Raw genomic sequence first — 21,245 nt, forward strand, 5'->3', positions numbered from 1 at the left:
TGTGTGGTTGTAGCTGTTTTGGAATTGCCCTTTAGAGAAATTAACAGAGGTGCAGTGTTGTTCCTCTATTCTCTCTTTTGTCCCAATCTTGAAACCCCTAGGAAAGGACTTTATATGTTTAGACGTTTCAACATTTTCTGCTAAGCCTTCCTTCCTCTTGATTATAGAGGATTTCACAGTGGACCAAACTCACTATTCTCCTAAACTTTTCTTCCTCTCTTGGCCTGGCTGAAACAGCAACAAGCAAATATCCACACTGCTCTGAGCTTAATAGGATTTTCCTCTGGAGCCAGTATAAAGACTACTGAATGATGATACAAAGTCAGCGCAAGGCATGGCAGTGGTAATTGTCTAGAGGAACTGTTATTTCCCCTCTCAGGAACTTGCCTCTGGAACCTACTGTGTGTGTGTGTGTGTGTGTGTGTGTGTGTGTGTGTGTGTGTGTGTGTCTGTGTGTGTGGTGTGTAAGAGACTAGAAGAGAAAACTTAGGGGCACCTGGGTTGCACAGTCAGTTAAGCGTCCGACTTCAGCTCAGGTCGTGATCTCACGGTTCGTGCATTCAAGCCCTGCGTCAGGCTCTGTGCTAACAGCTCAGAGCCTGGAGCCTGCTTCAGATCCTCTGTATCCTTCTCTCTCTTCCATCTCCCACTCATTCATATTCATTCTCTCTCTTTCTCTCTCTCTCTCTCTCTCTCTCTCAAAAAAAAAAAAGAGAAAAGCTTGTGATGTAGAAGATTGCTACTTTAGAGAATAGGATATTTTGCCAATTAAAAATATTTGTTGACATTCATTTTAGAGTTTCCACCCTTTACCCAAGTGTGAATCTTCCATGAGCCTTAACAGAAAACATGCCTTGTCTAATTTAGTAAAACAGGAAAGTGAATTTGAAGTTTGCCTTCAAAGTTGGTGTTTCAGTTGGAACATCAGACCAGATGTTTAAAAGCCTTGAGAGCCATAACACCTGTCCTTCTGTTGCAGGTGCAACAACGAGAGTGAGTGGTCCCAGATCCACGAAAATATCATCCGCAAGTCCAGCGCCAAGTATTCTGCTCCCAGTGCCAGCCATGGTAACATAGTTCTCTGGCTAGAAAACTTTGTGTTGCATTTACTGTTCCTGATCATACAGACCTATAGATCATACATTGAATTTGTGTGGATCAGCCGCCATATGTAAAGTTCAATTCCCCACAGACATTTATTCTCCTGCCCAGTCATTTTCTACTATTTCTTTTTGTGGTAATTTGAGACCTTCCCTAATTACTTTCAACCAAAATACATTTTCTGTTCTTTCTATAATGGATTCCATGTGCTTTGATAGGTAACTTAAGTTCTAATTTAAATCAAAAGCAAACAAAAAGGTTTCAGAGTTTGTGACATTGTGAAGTCTGTGTTTTCCTGAATAAAGAATACACACCCCAGCCAAAAATAAAAGACAAATATTAATAATCACTTTTTCTATTCCTGTTCAGTGTTAGCATCACAAAGAAAGTCTGACACTAATGAGAATCAGTGTTTGGTCTGCCAATATCATTCAGGAACTGAAATAGACAATCTTTATTTCACAGCAGCTTTTATCTCCGTTCAATTTCTTTTCCTTTCCCCTCCTTTTCTTTTAAAACTGTTTAATTTCTGTCTAAATCTTGGTGCAATTCCACACATTAGAAAGATTGTGTTTTCTAAATTGAACATTAATTGCTTGATTAAATTAGAAGCACTATTTAAAAGCCTCTGAGCTTTTATATACCCTTGAAGATAGCTATCAAGTTTACATAGAACCATGCTTATTCCGACAGTTTTACCTATCAGTTATTTCATAATATCTTTTACATAACCTTATTTGTTTTTTAACTTTCATAGCCTCATTATAAATACAAGTGGGCCTTACATGACATTCTAAAGCCACTGCGAAGCATGGAAGTTTCCAAAGTTGTTAAGAAGGACTTAATTTTTTTCTTTATCAGGATCAGCACATATTCAACTAGGATGGCCCTCAGAACAACTCCACACCAGAGGCTGCAAAGTTTGAGACCCTCAGATGGGAGAATTTGATTTCTCTAAAACTCTGTAGCACAGGGAGCCTCAGGGTCTCTCTCACAATTTTTAAGTGACTGGTTTTTTTCTATGTATGTGCCTGGATGCCAGGGAACTCCAAGCAGTGCTTGAAAGGGAAGGGAGTCCATATTTCTCACCTAAAACTAGGCTAAAGCAGGAGGCAAATAAAATCTTGCTTTTAAAATATAAAAAAGTTACTGGTTCAGTGGCTGGGTGGCTCAGTAGGTTGAATGTCCTACTCTTGATTTCAGCTCAGGTCATGATCCCAGGGTCATGGGATCGTGCCCCACATCAGGCTCTGCTTAGCATGGAGCCAGCTTAAAATTCTCTCTCCCTCTGCCCCTCTTCCCTGCTCACAGTTTTTAATTATAAAAGAAAAAAAAAGTTACTGGTAATTTGGAAAACTCCCATTCATGTCCATGTTTGTGTTGTACTTCGCTTTATTTACTGTACTTGATTTGTAAACAGTTACCTTTGGATACAAGTTCTTGAGACATGATATGATTAAAACATGAGAACATTTTGGGGAACCTGGGTGGCTCAGTCAGTTAAGTGTCTGACTTAGGCTCAGGTCATGATCCCCCAGTTCATGGGTTCAAGCCCTGCATTGGGTTCTCTGCTGACAGCTCAGAGCCTGGAGCCTACTTCAGATCTGTGTGCCTCTCTCTCTGCCCCTCCCCACTTCTCTCTCTCTCTCTCTCTCTCTCTCTCAAATAAACATTAAAAACTTTTTTTAAAAAAAACATGGAGAACATTTTAGAAGAAAGATGGTAGTAATAATACACTTTTTAAAACAGCTGAAAGAGGGGTGCCTGGGTGGCTCAGTCGGTTAAGCGGCTGACTTCAGCTCAGGTCATGATCTCGCGGTCCCTGAGTTCGAGCCCCGCGTCGGGCTCTGTGCTGACAGCTCAGAGCCTGGAGCCTGTTTCAGATTCTGTGTCTCCCTCTCTCTGACCCTCCCCCGTTCATGCTCTGTCTCTCTCTGTCTCAAAAATAAATAAACGTTAAAAAATTTTTTTTAAAAAATAAATAAAAATTAAAAAAAAAACAGCTGAAAGAGTAGTTTCCCCCATTACCTCACCAGATTAAGATGCTGAATTGTGTCTCATTCCCTAGAGTGAGCAGGGATGGTGCCATCTTCAGTGTCTGTGGTTTTTGTCTGGAACTCACAAACACTGGCCATTCAAACAGTGTTAGAAAGGCACCCCAGACTTCAGATAGCCTTAGTTAGGGTGTCCCAGTTAGAGGTCTCCATGTACTTGTGGAAAATCCAGGAGGAGAAATAGGCTGCTTCTCTTTGAAGTGTGTGTCTGATGGCTTCTAGGCAAGGCTTGACTTGGAAGCTGTTGAGATCTTGGAAATTACCTGTTTCAACTCCTTCATTAAATAAATGAGGAAACTGAAGCTCAATGAAGTGACTTCATGGCTAAAGCAGGGAGCCCTGGTTTCCGTACTCCAGGCCACTGGCTTTCCACTCTGTTGCCAAGCTTCTCAGCCTGGGTTTTCTACTACAGGATTGTAGGGTCTTCATGTCAAAAAATTTCATAGACTACTCAAGGAATAGTTCAGGTCTTTATTAGCCTCCTTAATTAAAGACATGTCATTATAAAAAATTAACTTTGCTATAAACTGTCACCCATCTTTGTTAAACATTGTGGACAGTTAATTGCCTTGGCAGTTCTGTTTCAGAACTCAGTAGTGCTCTCCCTTCGAGTTAAATCATACAAAATTCAGAAGGAATTACTATGTTAGTTTTAGGTGCTGAGACTAAAACTATCATTCATCACTAACTCCCTTAGATTGGCCTCTTAGATATGTAGCCACAGAACTAACTTTTAGTAATTCCAGTAGCATGAAGATCATTAAAAACAAGTGAAAACAAAACAGTTGAGAAATTAATTTTCTATGTATTTTTTAACGACTTATACAGCTTTCTTTATGTTTCTTGGGCTGGGATTAATTTACATTACTAATCCTCACTCATCTCTTCACAGAGATGGGGGTTGAGAGGGACAAGGGCCAGGTTGCTGACCTTCCAGTATTCCACACAAATGTGGGATATTTTTATGGGACAGTCTTAATCTGAGATGAAATTTAGTAAGAAAACAGTTTTCTTGTGTCAGAGATCATTTTAACAGAGAAATTGTAATAGAATTAGTTACTTTCAAGTTCGTTGGCTTGAGAGCCAGGTGATTGGTAGGTAGATGAGCAAGTGTTGCTAAAGGACTGGTTGCATATTGGGTAGGCGAGTGGGTCACTTTTCTGAGTTATTTACAGAGGCTCTTTTGTCCTGAGGACCATGCTTAGCATTATTTGGCATGTGCCTCAATCACTCAGGGCTTCAGAACCAGGAAGAGGACTCACATATTCCAGGATCCCAATTTCTACAAAAGCAGATGAAGTTTTATAGCCTCCATTGGTGACTTCTTTCATCCTTCATGTGCCTTTTCATGTGTTCTCTTGCATAAACTGAAGCCCTTTTCCTCTTGCTTGTCACACTTCAGAGCAGCTATTCAGAATTCCTTTTGGATAGCTCAAAAGCTAGATGTACCTCTCCCAGTGTCTTCAGTCTGCATCCTCACAAGTTGCACTTTGCATCTCTAGGCCAATTTGGTTGCTCAGAAAATGAGATAAAAGGTAGGAAAGGTAGTCAGTGGGCACTTGAATGAATAATCCTTGCCAGTGCCAAATGAGAAGGATGAACCCATTGATTTTCTTTTCCTTTGCCCTCTATCATCTCAGATTCTGGGAATTGTCTGATCCTTAGCTATCTGCTCCAGTTTAGGCTGTCTCCTAGGATGGTGGACCCCTGTTCGCCCAGAGGATAATATCTGATAGCCATGTAAAGATACCACAGATAAATGTGCTGGGGCTGTGGGGGAGGGGTTGTGAGTACCTCACAAGCTTCTCTCTTCTGAAGAGTTTATTGTGATCTGGATTCTGACCTCCAACCTGTCAGGCTCATAAGTTATTTGTAGTTGAGTCCACCAAGTAATTAGGCTATAAAAAAAATAGGGTGTTCCAAACCTAAACACTAACCAGACTAACAACTGGAACACCATATATCTGCTTTCCAGAGCACTGTGATCTCATTGTTAATGATACCTGGGACATCATATGTGCAATCTCAGGGTTCTTGGGGTACATGAATTTGGCCAAAGCAATAAGATCATCTTGAGGTTCTTTCTGAGTTGCAGTGGAACCCTGATGACCCCCCAGCCCAGCTATGAGAGTACATGTTCCTTGTTACTAGGATACTTTGATCTGACAGATAGAGTGCCTGTGACTGTTCTGTGTGACATCTCTCTTTCTCCACTTCTCCATTCCCTCTCTCCTCTCCATTTCCAAACCACTCTTATCCTACAACTCTTGTCACTGTCTCCATTCTAGCCACTACTTTTCTGGTTATCCTAACTATCATAATTCCCAGGTTTTTAGATTGATGAGTTTGCTCCCTGCTGACACATAGATCAGCATCTTCATCATCCTATTAGCAGCTAATCTCATTCACAGAGTCTCAGAATCACTTCCTAACTCTATCTGGGCTTGACCTCCCAGCCTTCTAGCCAGTGGCTACAGTAGTAACCCTCGGGGGCAGGGGAGAGGATGGTTTCCAGGAGATTCTTTGTGCAAAACTCCTAGGGTACATACAAGTAATGAAGTGGAAGCCAGCTCACCTGGGGACACATTACAGGTTCTCCCATGTTCTGAACAAAGCTTTTGGGATCATCTGGAAGATCTGAAGCTTATAGTCTGAAGCAAAGCTCAGTTAGCCCCACAAAACATCCCTTCTTTTCCTTGAAGTGCAGTGGTTCCCTGAAGGGAACGTGATGTCTGCTCTGCTGCTGTCTTTACAAGCCGTTGCAAGGTTGAACCAGCAAGTTGCTTCCCACATTTTAACATACTCCTAGCATAAAACAGCACCTCTTAGCTCATTCATTTTCAGCTGGGGGAACATCCTGGCACAGGGTCTTCTTTGTTTCTAGTCTGCCATTGTTTCTGTAGATTTTTCTGGGTTCCTAAATGTATGGTTTATGTAGTTCAACCCTCCCATTCAGTGAGTGTTTGCTAGGGTCCAGACAGGCCCTGGGCTAGATGCTGAGGAACAGAGAAAAAGGCAACTCAGTCTCCCAGACCTCGGTCTGTATATAATAAACTAGTTCTCTGGGTTGTTGAGGTTATCTTTTCTTAAATAGCTTTCTAGAATGTTTCTTCAGAATAGTATATACTTTCTACATCAAAATTTTTCTCAAGAAAAATGCTAAACTTTGCATATTTTCCTCCTGAAAAAAAATGTGACTCTTTATGTCATTTCTAGTACTACAAAACAGGGTGGAAATGTGGTTCTGAGTAAGAAAATGCTTATGTTTTTGCAGGTCTTATCATCTCTCTGCAGCTTCTCCGTGGAGATATGGAACAGATTAGGAGGGAAAACCCCATGATATTTAATAGGGGATTGGCAATTACAAGAAAATTGGGATTTCCTGATGTCATCATGCCAGGTAGGCTGCACTTCTTGGGACTGGGTTGGGAGAAGGGTTAGAAGGATGGAGTCCAGTGCTTCTCTCATCAGCAGATGGTAAACTGTGCTGTGGAGGAGCCATGCAGCCATTAAAAGCCTCTGTATCCCAAGCCAGGTTGCTGACTACAATCTGGAGTCAGTGGCTCCTTGTTGACATTTTTTCCAGAAGCCTCCACATCATATTCACCAACGTGACATCTGCAACATGACAACCCAGAAGATGGGCTTTGTTGTCTCCTATAGAGACTGGGTGGTAGGAACTGACATGGAACTCTTCTTAGGGGGATGCCTTTTACTTTTTTCTCTTCCATTACATTTCCTAGAAAATTGGCTCACAAGAACTTCCTCTTTAAGGGGAAAAATATACCAAAATATGTGCCTGTAGTATTGATGAATCCAATTCATGTAGGAAAACCAGATGTATTTTAATGTATCAGAAAACAAATGGGGCAAATGGTGTAAGTTAGGCACTAGGAATAGTACTACCTAGACAGTTTCTCAGGAATTGGCTCACTGTTCCCATCTAATGCCCAATGGAGAGCTAGTGCAGAAGGTGGAAATGCATCAACCCTCACGTGTGGTTCTAGCAGTTCAATCCCAGGTTCACATTTCCTAGTCAGGCAGATACAGGCAAAGCATCCAAAGTGGATCAAAACAGGCCATCAGAGCCACAAGGGCCTTAGGGTGTGAGGGAAGGACGGGAGTGACTCATATAGAGGGCAGGTGGTCTGATAAGCAGAGAAGATGTGAACAAAGACAGGGGAATCTGAACAGGCAAATAGCTGGTTTTCTGAATGGATTACAGGAGTAATGGACCTACCCTTTCCATTGAGTTTTAATGATCTGGTAAAAGCTTATTTGCTTCTGTTTGAAAGAGCCAGGGCAGGCCAGACTGAACTGATTGTCACCACTCTAAATATCACCTATTTGGACTTCTTCATGGTGTTCTAAATCCGCTTGTTGGAAATATTTGTCAACACAAACCCAAAGCAGAGTATGGTCTGAGCACAGAGAAGGCCCATGTGATAGATTCCAGCTGCCTTACAACTTCCCACACTATGCCTGGACTTGTTTTCTGTTATCTGCTTCCCCCACTCGTAGACACTGTGAATGCAGAACAAGCTGCTGTGAACAGCCCTCATCTCCTGCTCTGCACACAGAAGGATCTGTGTGGGATCCTAGGCCACTCGATCAATTCCATGTTTATCTTTAAATGCTTGGGAGACTTCATGCTTATGAAGGGCCCACATCTGACTGTTGGAGAACGATGTCCTTCACAGTGTCCTGACACCATTCCACAGCCCTGGTTATCAGGACAAGAAGAGCCCAGGCATAGTCCTGGGTTCTTGACAAAATGTCATAGAAGAAAGAATAAATGGTTACCAAAATTGATCTGGTGATTTTTTTTAAGTTAGATATCCAGGCTCATGAAGTGGAGTCATATATTCTAAGAGATATATTTAAAGTCCTTCCTTTCTTTTAAGAACTTAAGATTTGTACATTTGGACATTTCCTTCCTCTTAGCCTTCACAGTCAGAGAATTAAAACCAAGTGAAGTGAACAGAGACTAAAAAGAAACAAAATTTAGTGAAAAAATTCTTAAGCAAAGTTTGATTTTAAGAATTAGGTTGTCCAACCCTCATCTATGGAAAGAAATCTTTTTGTAGAGCACCCTGCATCTCTTTGCATCATCAACACACAGGTTTGTAAAGGACCTGGGTATGCTAGACATGTCTTGGGAAATCAGCTGCATCAGGCATTGGTGAAGGAAGCTGAGGTTAAGGGAGTTTTCCCTCCCCTAGGCAGCTAAGGGACCATCATAGGATTTGTCTCCACAGGGCTCAGACACTGGGCCATCCTGGGAGGTCCAGGCCAGGCTGCTTCCTGGGTTGTCTGCCTTTGAGCACTAAGTGCCAAAACTGAAAGTAAGGATTGGTTCACAGGCAGGAAGCAGTCCTTTGTGCATAATCTGGCTCCCTCTCTACCCTTCTTCCCCGTGAGGAAAGATTTTTTTTTGCAGATGGGCACTCCCAGGGTTGTGAGCTAACAACTGACTGACAGACCTCTTAATGCACTCCACGATCTCATCAGAGTGGATTTGCCATTCTCAGGCCTGGTGACAGCACTGGCCTGCAGGTTCTGCTGGAGCAACAGTAAAAGTGGTATAGGAATGTTTTACATGCAGTTGCCCTATCTTGGGAAACCATGTAGCCAGAACTCCCTTGGCTTCCTGGCCACCTGTCCACCTGCAGCTGATCCATCTGTCACCTGTAGGAGTGTTGTACCTGGGCTGCAGCAGTCCCTCCATCCTTACAGTGCTGGTGTGACCAAGTTACAAGAAGTTGCAACTTCTTGGCACATGGACATATATATGAGAAATGAACAAGGCAATGAATTATGTAACTGTGAGCATTCTAACACTTAAGTCTGAGAGATTGGAGTAAATGGAAAAATTATAATTACTCATAAACTATGATTCTTATTTTAAAACAGCATTTGATAGAAATTGCCAGGCACTCATTTGGAGAGGTCTTTTTTGTCAGGATGACCCAGATAGGGCTCAAAGCATATTGACAGAGCTTAGAGCTCTGAGTTACAGAGTTCAACCAGGCTCTAGCCACACCAGTATCCAACATACAATTTTGAAAAAGGTCCCTCTGATGATCTCCCATTGCTTTCCAACGGTGTGTACATACACATCACGTGACTACTGTGAACAGGAGATGTGCTACTCTGTGCCACAGCTGAAGTCCTGACTATACAGCTATCCAGCTCTGCTCATGACCCGTGGTAGCGAGCTAGAGGCAAGAGTGCTATTGCTGGTGGTCCCAGAAAAGACACACTCCAACCAAGGAGTTGACATTCTAGACTATAGAAGAACAAATAGATATGGAAATTTAAGCCTAATTTTGAAACTAAGCATTCACAGCCTTTACTGGTTGGTCACCATATTCCTGAGGGCACGTCCTCCTTCTGTCCAAACTCCTTTAGTTCAGTTCAAAAGCTAATAACTTCTTTCCTAGGTTTTTTTTTTTTTTTTCAAGATGAGCAGGAAAGACCAGAGTAGGACAGGTGTTCCAGGTGAACAAGTTAGAGTTAACGTTGTTCCAGTGAAGTAACCAAAATAAAACTTTAAAGAGAACTGCTGGCCAAAAGACTATAAACTGAAAGGAACGATTTAAAATTTTTTGCTCAAGAAGAGGCTGTGCCCTCCTGCAGACCATCCCCAAGCTAGAAGAGCTGGGCCACCACCTCCTAAATCCCTCTGGAGTGCTTAGCTTTCCTGGAAAGCCTATTCCCTGGAGTCAGTAGTACAGAGTTCTGTCACATGGCTCTGTGGGAATTACATTTTAACTTGTTTTCTAAGTCTTGAATTTTTTTAATTTTATTTTTTATTTTTTAAAATTTACATCCAAATTAGTTAGCATATAGTGCAACAATGATTTCAGGAGTAGATTCCTTAGTGCCCCTTACCCACTTAGCCCATCCGCCCTCCCACAACCCCTCCAGTAACCCTCAGTTTGTTCTCCATATTTATGAGTCTCTTCTGTTTTGTCCCCCTCCCTGTTTGTATATTTGTTTCCCTTCGCTTATGTTCATCTGTTTTGTCTCTTAAAGTCCTCATATGAGTGAAGTCATATGATTTTTGTCTTTCTCTGACTAATTTCACTTAGCATAATACCCTCCAGTTCCATTCACATAGTTGCAAATGGCAAGATTTCATTCTTTTTGATTGCCGAGTAATACTCCATTGTATACATATACCACTAGCCAGTTTGATCAAAAAGAAAAAGGACCCAAATAAATAAGAATGAAAGAAGAGAGATCACAACCAACACAGCAGAAATAAAAACAATAAGAGAATATTATGAGCAATTATATGCCAATAAAATGGGCAATAGGGAAGAAATGGACAAATTCCTAGAAACAAATACACTACCAAAACTGAAACAGGAAGAAATAGAAAATTTGAACAGACCCATAACTAGTAAGAAAATCAAATTAATAATCAAAAATGTCCCAAAAAACAAGAGTCCAGATCCAGATGGCTTTCCAGGGGAATTCTACCAAACATTTAAGGAAGAGTTAACACCTATTCTCTTGAAGCTCTTCCAAAAAATAGAAATGGAAGGAAAACTTCCAAACTCTTTCTATGAAGCCAGCATTACCCTGATTCCAAAACCAGACAGAGACCCCACTAAAAAGGAGAACTATAGACCAATTTCCCTGATGAACATGGATGCAAAAATCCTCAACAAGATATTAGCCAACCAGATACAACAATACACTAAAAAAATTATTCACCACGACCAAGTGGGATTTATACCTGGGATGCAGGGCTGTTTCAATATCCACAAAACAATTAACGTGATCCATCACATCAATAAAAGAAAGGACAAGAACCATATGATCCTCTCAATAGATGCAGAGTTTTTTAAGTGGTCTTCTTTCTTGGTAGAAGAAACCTGCTTTTGAGTTAGTGTGCTCTGGCTCAGGGCCAGGTTTTTCCCAAATCAGTGGTTCTCCAGTGTTAGTATGTATCCGAGTCACCTGCAGGGCTTGCAGACACAGAATGTTGGGCCCACCCCCCATGAGTTTCTAATGCAGTAGGATTGGCGTGGGACCCAACAATTTACATTCCTTATAAGCTCTGAGACGATGGTAATATTGCTTGGTTGGGACCCCTTTTGAGAACCATGTCCTAGAGAGGACTCTGCCTTAGGGAGGCTTTGTCCCTCCCTAAGTCAGACCTGGCACAAGTACTGCTCTCTGGGTTTGCTCTGAACTTGCCCATTAGAAGGCAACTCTGCAGGCATGGCATCCTTCTAGGGGACCCTCTGATTCTTGCCCTTGTGCTCAGAAATACACTCTGTCCTTTGCTTTGACTCTTGATAAAAAGTGCATACTTCATCACCGACCTGCAAGTGATGTTTTTTTTTTTCTCTTTTCCTGTTTGTCTTAATTGTTCTTGTCTCTCTCTGTGCTGTCCCCTCATTGTCGCCCCTTTCTTTCTGGTGCAGAGATGAAGATAGTTGGGTGTAAGTTCCTGCTTTTGTGTGTCCTGTCTGCTTTTGCCTGCTTTGTTTCCATCTTCATTTGTTTCATGGAATGTTGGAATACTGGGGTGGGGTATCATGTACATTATTAATCCTTCATCAGCCTCACCCTTTGGGGTAACTGACAAAAAAAGAAGATACTAGCCCAATCTAGAAGACTGTGTATTACTTTAGGTGTTCATTAAGATCTGAAGTAACTAAGAACATAGTGGAATGTTTAGAAAACGTTAAGAAGCCCTAGGTGTATAGCTATGGGGAAAGTTTGTATGAGACACATCAGCTACTTCCATTGAAAGGAAAATGAGTAGTGCTTATCCCGGGCTATACAGAATCAGAAAGGTAGAAAGCTTCTCTTTTCAGCTCTGTTGGACACATCTCACACAAAAGACAAAGGCATGACTTTTGAAAGAAAGCTCTCCTCAGGAAGAGTGATGAAAGTATTTACCACAAGTAGTAGTGGTCAGTCTGACTGTCAAATGAGGCTTTGGCAATATCTAAGGGATGATTTAGGAATGATCACATCTGGTCTGACAACAGGTTGGAAGATCACTACATCCTTGACCCAAGAAAGGAATAACCATATATAAATGATGTCAGACCATGCCCATTCTTGTCTTCCTGTTAGAGCAGGGAACATCACTGACCTTGTAACAGTTGAAACCAGTAGAAGTGTGACACTGAAGACGTGGTTTGAAAATAAAATACTCATGAGTATATTTCTCTTACCCCAGTTCCTTTCCCCAGCAGCAGCTGTTGTTAACCATTTTCTTCTTAATTTTTTTTTAACATTTATTTATTTTTGAGACAGAGAGAGACAGAGCATGAACGGGGGAGGGTCAGAGAGAGGGAGACACAGAATTTGAAATAGGCTCCAGGCTCTGAGCTGTCAGCACAGAGCCTGACGTGGGGCTCGAACTCACGGACCGTGAGATCATGACCTGAGCTGAAGTCGGCCGCTTAACCGACTGAGCCACCCAGGCGCCCCAACCATTTTCTTCTGTAAACATCCAGAGATAGGCTATGCACAAACCATATTTCATTTTTGTTTTTTTCTTTTTGTGCAAATGGTAGAACACTATGCCCATTGTCCTGAGCTAAGAATTATTGGAATTTATTCCGTGTGAAGCATGTGGGACCACCTCTATTTTCTCATTGTTTTTAATGGGTGCATATGGTTCTACTTTCTGGGTGAATGACAATTTGTATAGCCCTTTATTGTGTGTATTTAGATTATTTCCAGTCTTGTGTTACTACAGTGATTCAAAATAAATATCCTTGTATTTAAAAAAAGAAAGAAGGTAAAGAACCTGTCTTTTCTAGATACTCTGAGAATTCCCATAAGAGTCTTTTTTGGCAGGGGGAGAGGTCTCTTCTTTAAAATAATGGGTACCTGGGTGGCTCAGTCGGTTGGGCAACAGACTTCCGCTCAGGTCATGATCTCCCAGTTCATGAGTCGAGCCCCACATTGGGCTCTGTACTGACAGCTCAGAGCCTGGAGCCTGCTTCGGATTCTGTATCTCCCTCTCTCTGCCCCTCCCTGACTCATGCGCTCTCTCTCTCTCTCTCTCTCTCTCTCTGTCTCTCTCTGTCTCTCAGAAATAAATATTAAAAAAAAAAAATAAGGGACACCTGGGTGGCTCAGTTGGGCGTCCGACTTCGGCTAGGGTCATGATCTCACAGTTTGTGGGTTTGAGCCCCACATCAGGCTCTGTGCTGACAGCTTGGAGCCTGGAGCCTGCTTGGGATTCTGTGTCTCCCTCTCCCTCTGCCCCTCCCCCACTCATGCTCTGTCTCTGTCTCTGTCAAAATCATCATAAACAAACATTTAAAAAATAAAATAAGAACTACAACACATTGCAACATTGGTCATATGCCTGAAATTGTCTAAGTTGAATGGTTGTTAATGTCTCCATATCCCCATGATGCTGTCGGAGGACTTCACTCCTATTCTGCCAAAAGATAAAATTGGTGCCATCCTGAGCAGGCTGCTATGTCTGCTGAGAGAGAGGTTAGTTCTAGTTTCACATGATCTTAAGGGAAAGAAAGCACTCTCCCTCCTAATCCTATCTAGAAGTAGACAAGGTGTAAGTAAATAATAGTGTTAAATACTAGTATCCTTGAACCCAAATCTTCCTATATGTGGTATGACTCATTTATACAGAAGGAACATGAATGTAATAAAGAGTCTAAACAAGACTGAGTGCCCAAATCTGTATTGGCTGTCCTGGATTATTTCTCTTGGGATGGAATTCTACATAGGCTAGAGCCATGTGGACCCAAAATTCCTGGTAAGGCTGGAGTAATCTGGCAGGAGATTCTCTTGCTAACAGATGCTCTGGTGCCCAAGCCAGACCTCAGAGGTTCTGAAACCTCTCCAAAGACTGCTGTCAGAAGAGATGTGCAAACACATTGTGAGCTCTGTTTCTCCAGTGTCATACCAGGGTGCAGGTCTTCAGAGGATCACACCTGGCCACTGAGGTGTGCAATTCTCTGTGACTGCTGGATGCAGCTTTGTCACAGTGTTCTCGGCCCCCTAAGATTTCTGGTAGCTGAAGAACACTGTTTCCTTCTAAGACCTCCCACTCCATAAAGACCCCAGAATATTTCAGGCCAATCCCTGACATAAGAAGGTGGCTTCAGGTTCATTACCCTGCTCCTTCCCAGCAGCTGCTTATTTATACTCACAAGAATCTGGATTTTTGATGTGTATTTGCAGTGTAGTAAAGCTGTTCTTGACACATAAACACCCAAGCCAGGTATCAGGAAACTATAGTCCCTGGGCCAAATCCAGCCAGAGGCCTATTTTTGTACCACCTGCCAGCTGAGAGTGTTTTTTCACATTTTAAAAGGGTTGTGAAAGCAAAGAACATGTAACAGAGACCTATGTGACCCAAAAAGCTTAAAATATTTACTATCTGGCTTCTTACAGAAAAAGTTGGCCAACCTCTACCTACTCTTAAGTCCCTAGTTCTCTGGCAAGCAGCTATACCAACAGCTGGCTACTCTCTGAGACTGTGAAAAGAACAAAGTTTATTCCGTGGCCCTCCTATAAGAACAATCTCATGCATTCATCTTTCCATTCAAGAAACTCTGTTGCATGTCAGCTGAGCACTAAACAGAGATAAAAAGGCATTGCTGATGCTTTTAGATGCTCTGCCAACCTTAGGAAGCAGAGCACACCTAACAAAGGGAGGCAGAGTTGCCCTCAATAATACCTACTCCCACATCCCGCAGAAAAACCTCCCACTTCCATACCCCTCTCAGCATTCCTCTGTTCTGCTTAAGGGCTGCCTAGTCCCTAACACCCAGAAAAATTTCAGCAGCAGCTTCCCAGCAAACCCCCATGGTCTGGTTCCCTGGCATTAAACCCTGAAGAACATCAGAATTGCCTTGTGATTTTTGGTTTTGTTTAATGTATGTACACAAGCCTCACCCAATACCAACTGGAATCTCAAGAGGTAGACGCTAGAAATGTTTTAATAAGTTTCCTAGGTGATTAGAATACAGCCACCCACCCAGTGTTCTGTAAACTAACCTCACAAACTACTGCTCAGGCCTTCTCTTTCCCATCCTCGTTGTAATGTGCCTGTCCTCATCCCTCTCCTGGTAATATTTCCTTGCAATTGGCGCTAAAGTTTATAGGAGCCTCCTGGAGACAGTGCCTTAACCCAAACACATGATTCCACTGTAGGCTTTGTGAACATGTAACATGTAATAAGGACAGCTGAAGAGCAGGGAATCTCAGGAGCTATCTGTCAGGCAGGCCTGGGTCGTTAGATCCCAGGAGCCTTTCACATTGGCTGCTTCTTAGGTTTTCTCCTAGTTCCAGGAGAATTAGTGGAGAGCTCTATTTAAATGATCCCCAGAGAGCTTTTGACAAGAAGGCCCCAGCAACATTAACTATCACAGTTCTAGAAATTGAGGCCATAAGTTGCAAAACTGCAACCCATAAAGCGGCCTAATACCTATTCTGCTGAGAATAGTCCTGGTGTAGGCAAGTCTGTTCTCCAAATAAAGAGCAGCAAAAGATCTGATGAAATCAAGCTGCTTCAGTCTGTAACTCAGAGGGTATGTTTACTTGTATTGATAAATTGTCTCAGCAAGATATCACTAAAGGCATTCTATTTAAATAGGAAGTTTTAAAAGAATGAAAGCTGTAGGAATATCTAGCTCAGCCCTTCCATTTGAAATTAGCATGTTGATTTAAAATGCTCCAGAGGAGCTGCCCCAGAAACCATGGGCTCACTCTATATAATCAACACAGACCAAATTCGGTCATTATCAATCTCCAAGATAATACCCACTTTTGTATGAGTATTCTGTATCATATATTGATAGGAAAAGCTCACATGTTTCATTTGAAGGACACATTTATTTATGGTTAACTGTTGTGGAGAGCCACAGAAATTGAAAATGTTTGTACATGCTAGAATATTATTGCTGGTAGCCGGTATCTGCTTTTACAAGTCATGTGGATTACCTTGAGAATAACTTCTAGAGAGTGCTGGTTTAAACCAGAGTAATAGTTAAACAAAGTACCTATTCTGTAGATTAGACGTTAAAATTCTCTAGACTATTCACTTTCTGCCAAATCAGTGTAGAAATTTAATAATTACTTAAATTCCATAGAAGAGCTAATGTGTAAGTAAAAGACTTTTATCAAAAGAAGGCTCTAAGATGTCTGTTTCAATTGTTAAAAATTCAAGGTGTAACCAACTGTGATTTGTCCCATTATAATACCAATTACCTATAGTAAAGGTCCCATTTAATTTTGAATTTTACTTTTAGGAATGATTTTATTCAGCTTCTGCCCTTACAATAGCAAAATGATGGATTTGACTTTCCCTGCCGCTTTCCTTTCCTACCTTACCTGCACACCTGAGTGCTATTTTAATGATATGCTTGAAGGGCCCAAGCAGAGATGTCCAAAGGAGGCAGATTAAAGTCCAGACTCCTGAGAATTCAAAGTAGAGGCTTTTCTCAGCGAGGAGGGAAGTCCATGTGAACTGCAAGAATAGACATCCTCTAGGCTGTCCTGCCTATCCAGCAGTTAGTTGCATTTGTATGTGATTTTCAGAACATAATTTCCTTTCCCTTCATGGTAGCCTCGGGGCTGTTGGGGAACAAGATGTTTTTCACGCATTAGAGAAAGTTCCCTGGGCTGTCAGAGAATAATTAATTGCTTCTCGTTGGCTGTTCTTCCTCACTTAATGCTGAAGTATTTTGAGAACTTCATTATGCAACTAAATAACCATGGCTGCACTTCTGGTATAGTAAGACCACCTGAATAATAGGTCTGGTCATGAAGACCTCCACAGCTCAAGGTATATGCCAGTTCTAGTCTATCATGTTTCATGCATAGGAGATACTAAGACACTTGCATAATCAGAAAGGTAGTCTGTGCAGAAAATGAGCCATCATCATGTATCTGACCAAACCAGAAAGCTTACTTGCTAACCAAAAACAATATCTGTTTATTTCATTGTGATTCCAAGTAATGAATCTTTTCAGATTTTTCAGTTTTGCTAAGAACTGAGGTAGAAAGAATGTTTTGAATTGGCTTACTTTGCAAGTTAATCTTTCCATCACCTCTCAGTTGAGTTCTTCAGGCTGTTAGCACATCTTCACTTTGACCTTACATGTTTTCCTATACCATTTTTTTCCCTTTGAAGATTTTTTTTCCCAGGACTTTACATTGTTGTTGTTGTGGTTGTCATCGTGGTTGTTGTTTTGAAAGTCAAAATACCTTCTTTAGAATGTATGAATAAAATTGGTCATGTTACAAACTTAGAAGCTTAGAGCAGCCCAAATGAGCTCTTCTTACACATGAATAGACAATCCCCTTCCCCTAAAAAAAGGCAGATGTGGTCATTTCTTAGGTCATTTCGGCTTGCAGTTTGGGCTTCACCTGCCCAAGTCTCGAGCAACAGATATTGGCAAAGTGGGCAGAAGTCAGAGAGAAGCAAAGAGCATAACAGATTGTTACCCCAGTGCTTTAGCACCTGTGCTTCTGGAAAGTCATCTGCTCCCAGAGCACTTGCAACACAAAGAAGAAAAAAAATGACAGTCCAGTGACCTGGGTCTGGCATTCCAGCAAGGGATGGGATTTGGAGCTAAGCCTCCAGAAGGAAAAAGTAGTGTATCCTCTAGTCAGACTCAGAAGGGTTGCAAGTTGAAAAAGAAAACCTGTAAAGGAAAAAGGAAACCACTTTTTTTTTTTTTGGAGTGATTAGTAGTTAAGTAGTAGACATAATACAATAAATGTTATTCCTGTTGATTCTAAAAATCTTCCCCCTTTGGAAGGTTTAGATTTCAGCTATTCTCCTGGAAGATAGAGAGACTGAGTAGTCACCTGTAATACAAGAGAAGATTCTCTGCCTCAGCTTTTCCCACCCTGGACAAGCTGTGGTGAACACCTTTAGAAATTAGACTTAGAGAGCACCTGACTAACCAACAGAGTGCTGCCGCACTGATATCAGTAGAATGTCCACCGTTATTAACCAAGCTTGCAATGCTCTGAGCACCCACCTCAACACTGGAGGATCCAAATGCTAGCCTGGTCCTCCGTACAAACGGGGCAGTGTGGCTCCTATGGTCTTGAAGACATGACATTTCTCTCCCCATAGGTGATATCCGCAATGACCTGTACCTAACCTTGGAGAAGGGGGATTTCGAGAGAGGGGGAAAGAGTGTACAAAAGAATATTGAAGTGACCATGTATGTGCTTTACGCAGATGGAGAAATACTGAAGGTAAGACTTGCCAGTCAGTTGGGAAAGGAGGCTAATCCTGTAATAATTTTAATGAGTCTATGGACTTTATTCAGAGACCCATTCATCAAGCAGACTGCACTCACATCACCACATATGCATTCTTCTCTGCCTTTTCTTCAAGGAAACCCTGCAGTATGCTTTGATAATGACTTCCAGTGTCACACAGCCTTTTTAGAAATTCTTCCCAGTCTGACCTCAATCCTTCCTGCTCCAATTTAGACCTATTCCCTCTAGTTGTGTCCTACATGTTACTTTTTCTGCCATTCTGTCTAGCATCAAGCTACCTACTTTTGGCAACTGTTATTAGGTCCCACTCTTTTTGTTCCTTAAGCTAATGAAAGCTAAAAAAAAGTTTCTCTTTGGTCAAGAGTAGGACTTAGGCACTCACTTGCTGGTACCAAGTTATGTGACAAGGAACAGCAGACTCAGGCTGTAAAAGATTATTTCCAGCCAATGCCAGTACAAGGATGCAAGTGTATCTTCTGTCACTCTTCATTCAAAGTGAAGACCTGGAGTGCTGTTTTTCCATTGTCAGTGTGTCAGATTTCCCTCAGTCATGTCATGGTGAAGTCCCTGGCAAGTAACAAGGCATCATTTGCACAGCACTTGACAGAAGGCAAATCACTCTTTTATAGACCTCGCTCCTATATGTTGACAATAGCCTTGTGAGGTAGGCAGAGCAGGAGTGGTCATCCACATTTTACAGAAGTAAATAGGTAAAATTAGTCAAAAATAAATGGAGGATATTGTTTAATTGGTGGTAGAAGCACTGATTTTTGTTTCATTTTTAAAAGCCCATCTCGAAGACTAAGGCGTGTCCATTGTTGGCATGGATAATGCCAAGGTCAGCAGAGCTGTCAGCTGCTCAGACCACCCTTGTGCAGATAGGGAGCTGCTCCTGATTGTATTGCCTGCAACTTCCTGTCTTCCAGGAAGATGGGACTACATCTTCATGGCAATATCTGAAAACAGGAGGTCAAATTAAATCTGGTCTGCCTTGTCTATATCCAAAAACAGTCAGCCAAGGGCAACCTAAAATGCCAGTGCAACATTGGGGTAAGGAAGATTAGAAAACAAGCTCTCTCCACTTTATAAATTAATTCATTTTCTGATCAGGTAAAGTGCCATATACAGTTGACTTCTCCTGTGGAGTTCATTGTTTCCTTTCTTAATGAGGATGAAGAACCTATCTTAGTGGTTCACATACACTGTTCAGCTGCCCTCCAGTTTATTGAGCAGCGTGTGTGGTTACTTTTGCCCCACGGAAAAGAAGGAGCATTGTTGACTGCTGATTCCTTATGCCATCTACACAGTTGTTTCCAAAAGTATTGAGTTTAAGTCAAATGAATTTTCTCATCTTGTAGATTTGGCCTGGTGGGAAAATAAGACTTGCGCAAAGGAGAAAGTGTACTAGTGACAGAGAAATCCAGGGGCTTCCTCCAGCAAGATCACACTTTATTTTGCTTCTCTCTTCCAGGATTGTATAAGCTTGGGTTCAGGAGAGCCAAACAGGAGTTCCTACCACTCCTTTGTCCTCTACCACAGTAATAGTCCTCGCTGGGGAGAAATTATCAAATTGCCCATCCCCATTGACCGCTTCCGGGGCTCCCACCTGCGCTTCGAGTTCAGACATTGTTCCAGTGAGTGAGACTTCTCTCCACATTCCTTGGAAGATATGAATGTTCTATTGTCTCAGAGTTCTTTCCTCAGAAAGAGAATTAAGAGGGTTCTTATTGTTGGGGCAATAAAATGAGTTCTGAATAAATGGGTACTCAGAGATGGGGTGTCAACAGAGGCTGTTCTGTGTACAGTGACTCAAAACCAAAAAAGGTCTGGTACTCATCCTTCTTTGTGTCTGGTCCAGACACTGGATAATTACCAGTGTTATCCTCCTTTGGATGTCTCCTGTGTACATATTAAACTGTTCCTTAAAGAGCCTCTGATTTATCAAGACTAGCAATCTAGTTTCTATTTGGGTCTAGATAGCCTGTGTACCTTGGGATGTAAGTGGAAATTCAGTCTAATACATTTCTCATCATTCCTGCAGTCAGGTATGTACCTAATTAATGAAAGTAAGGGACAAAGAAGTAGAGAATGTAGGTGATAAGCACAAGGGGAATTTCTGTTAAAACGCAAAGTGAAGGGCAAAAACAACTAACACTTAGCTCTGGTTGCAGCAAAGGACAAAGGGGAAAAGAAACTCTTTGGCTTTGCATTCTCACCCCTGATGCGGGATGATGGCACCACTCTCTCAGATGACATCCATGAGCTCTATGTGTACAAGGTATGGAGCCTGTCTGTCTCTCACCTCAACCTTCACACTCCTGAAGCCACTCTCACACATGGTTCTGAGTTAGGTGGCTTTCAGTGGGCAGGCCAAAGGATCCAGGGTAGTGCGCTGGTGGATGACAGCAGGACAGCTGTGGGCAGGCTTTTGTCATGTAACTACAGTGACCTTCCTCCCACAAGTAATGCCAGCAGGCCCTTTGTCCCTCACCTCCCACTCCACAAGTAATGGAAGTCTATTACCAACTCCTCTGTGCCATTAGCTAGTACATTCAGAGACCTGCCATTTGAGATTATGGTTTTGTCAGCTATCACAGCATGGCTGCCACCCAAAGTTGCCTGCACAGCAGATGGAGGCCACCTGCCCCACCATGTTCTCTCTAAAAGGCATGTGAGCCATATGGGGAGTTTCTGAACAGAAAGCACTCTTCTAAGAGGACCTGAGGCCCAAGATCTAGCCTCAGGAAGATGAGAGCAAACATCAACATCGAAAAATCTGTGACCTGAGTTTTCTACATGTCATGGTTCAGGAAACATTCTGTGTTCTCTACTTTT

The 21,245-nt window shown here is 42.0% G+C and overlaps 1 protein-coding gene across 5 annotated transcripts in view; it reads left to right on the forward strand.

Moving 5' to 3' along the window:
• Positions 1 to 21,245, forward strand: part of DOCK3 (dedicator of cytokinesis 3) — a 579,897-nt gene that overhangs the window by 463,758 nt on the left and 94,894 nt on the right. For all 5 annotated transcript variants that reach the window (XM_042979031.1, XM_042979034.1, XM_042979033.1 and 2 more), the window contains 5 exons: positions 980 to 1,068; positions 6,430 to 6,555; positions 18,259 to 18,383; positions 19,882 to 20,044; positions 20,582 to 20,688. In XM_042979031.1, coding sequence (XP_042834965.1) covers positions 980 to 1,068; positions 6,430 to 6,555; positions 18,259 to 18,383; positions 19,882 to 20,044; positions 20,582 to 20,688 — 610 coding nt within the window. The remainder of the gene's footprint in view (positions 1 to 979; positions 1,069 to 6,429; positions 6,556 to 18,258; positions 18,384 to 19,881; positions 20,045 to 20,581; positions 20,689 to 21,245) is intronic.

The sequence above is a fragment of the Panthera tigris genome, chromosome A2 (genome assembly GCF_018350195.1).
Source record: "Panthera tigris isolate Pti1 chromosome A2, P.tigris_Pti1_mat1.1, whole genome shotgun sequence".
NCBI lineage: Eukaryota > Metazoa > Chordata > Mammalia > Carnivora > Felidae > Panthera > Panthera tigris.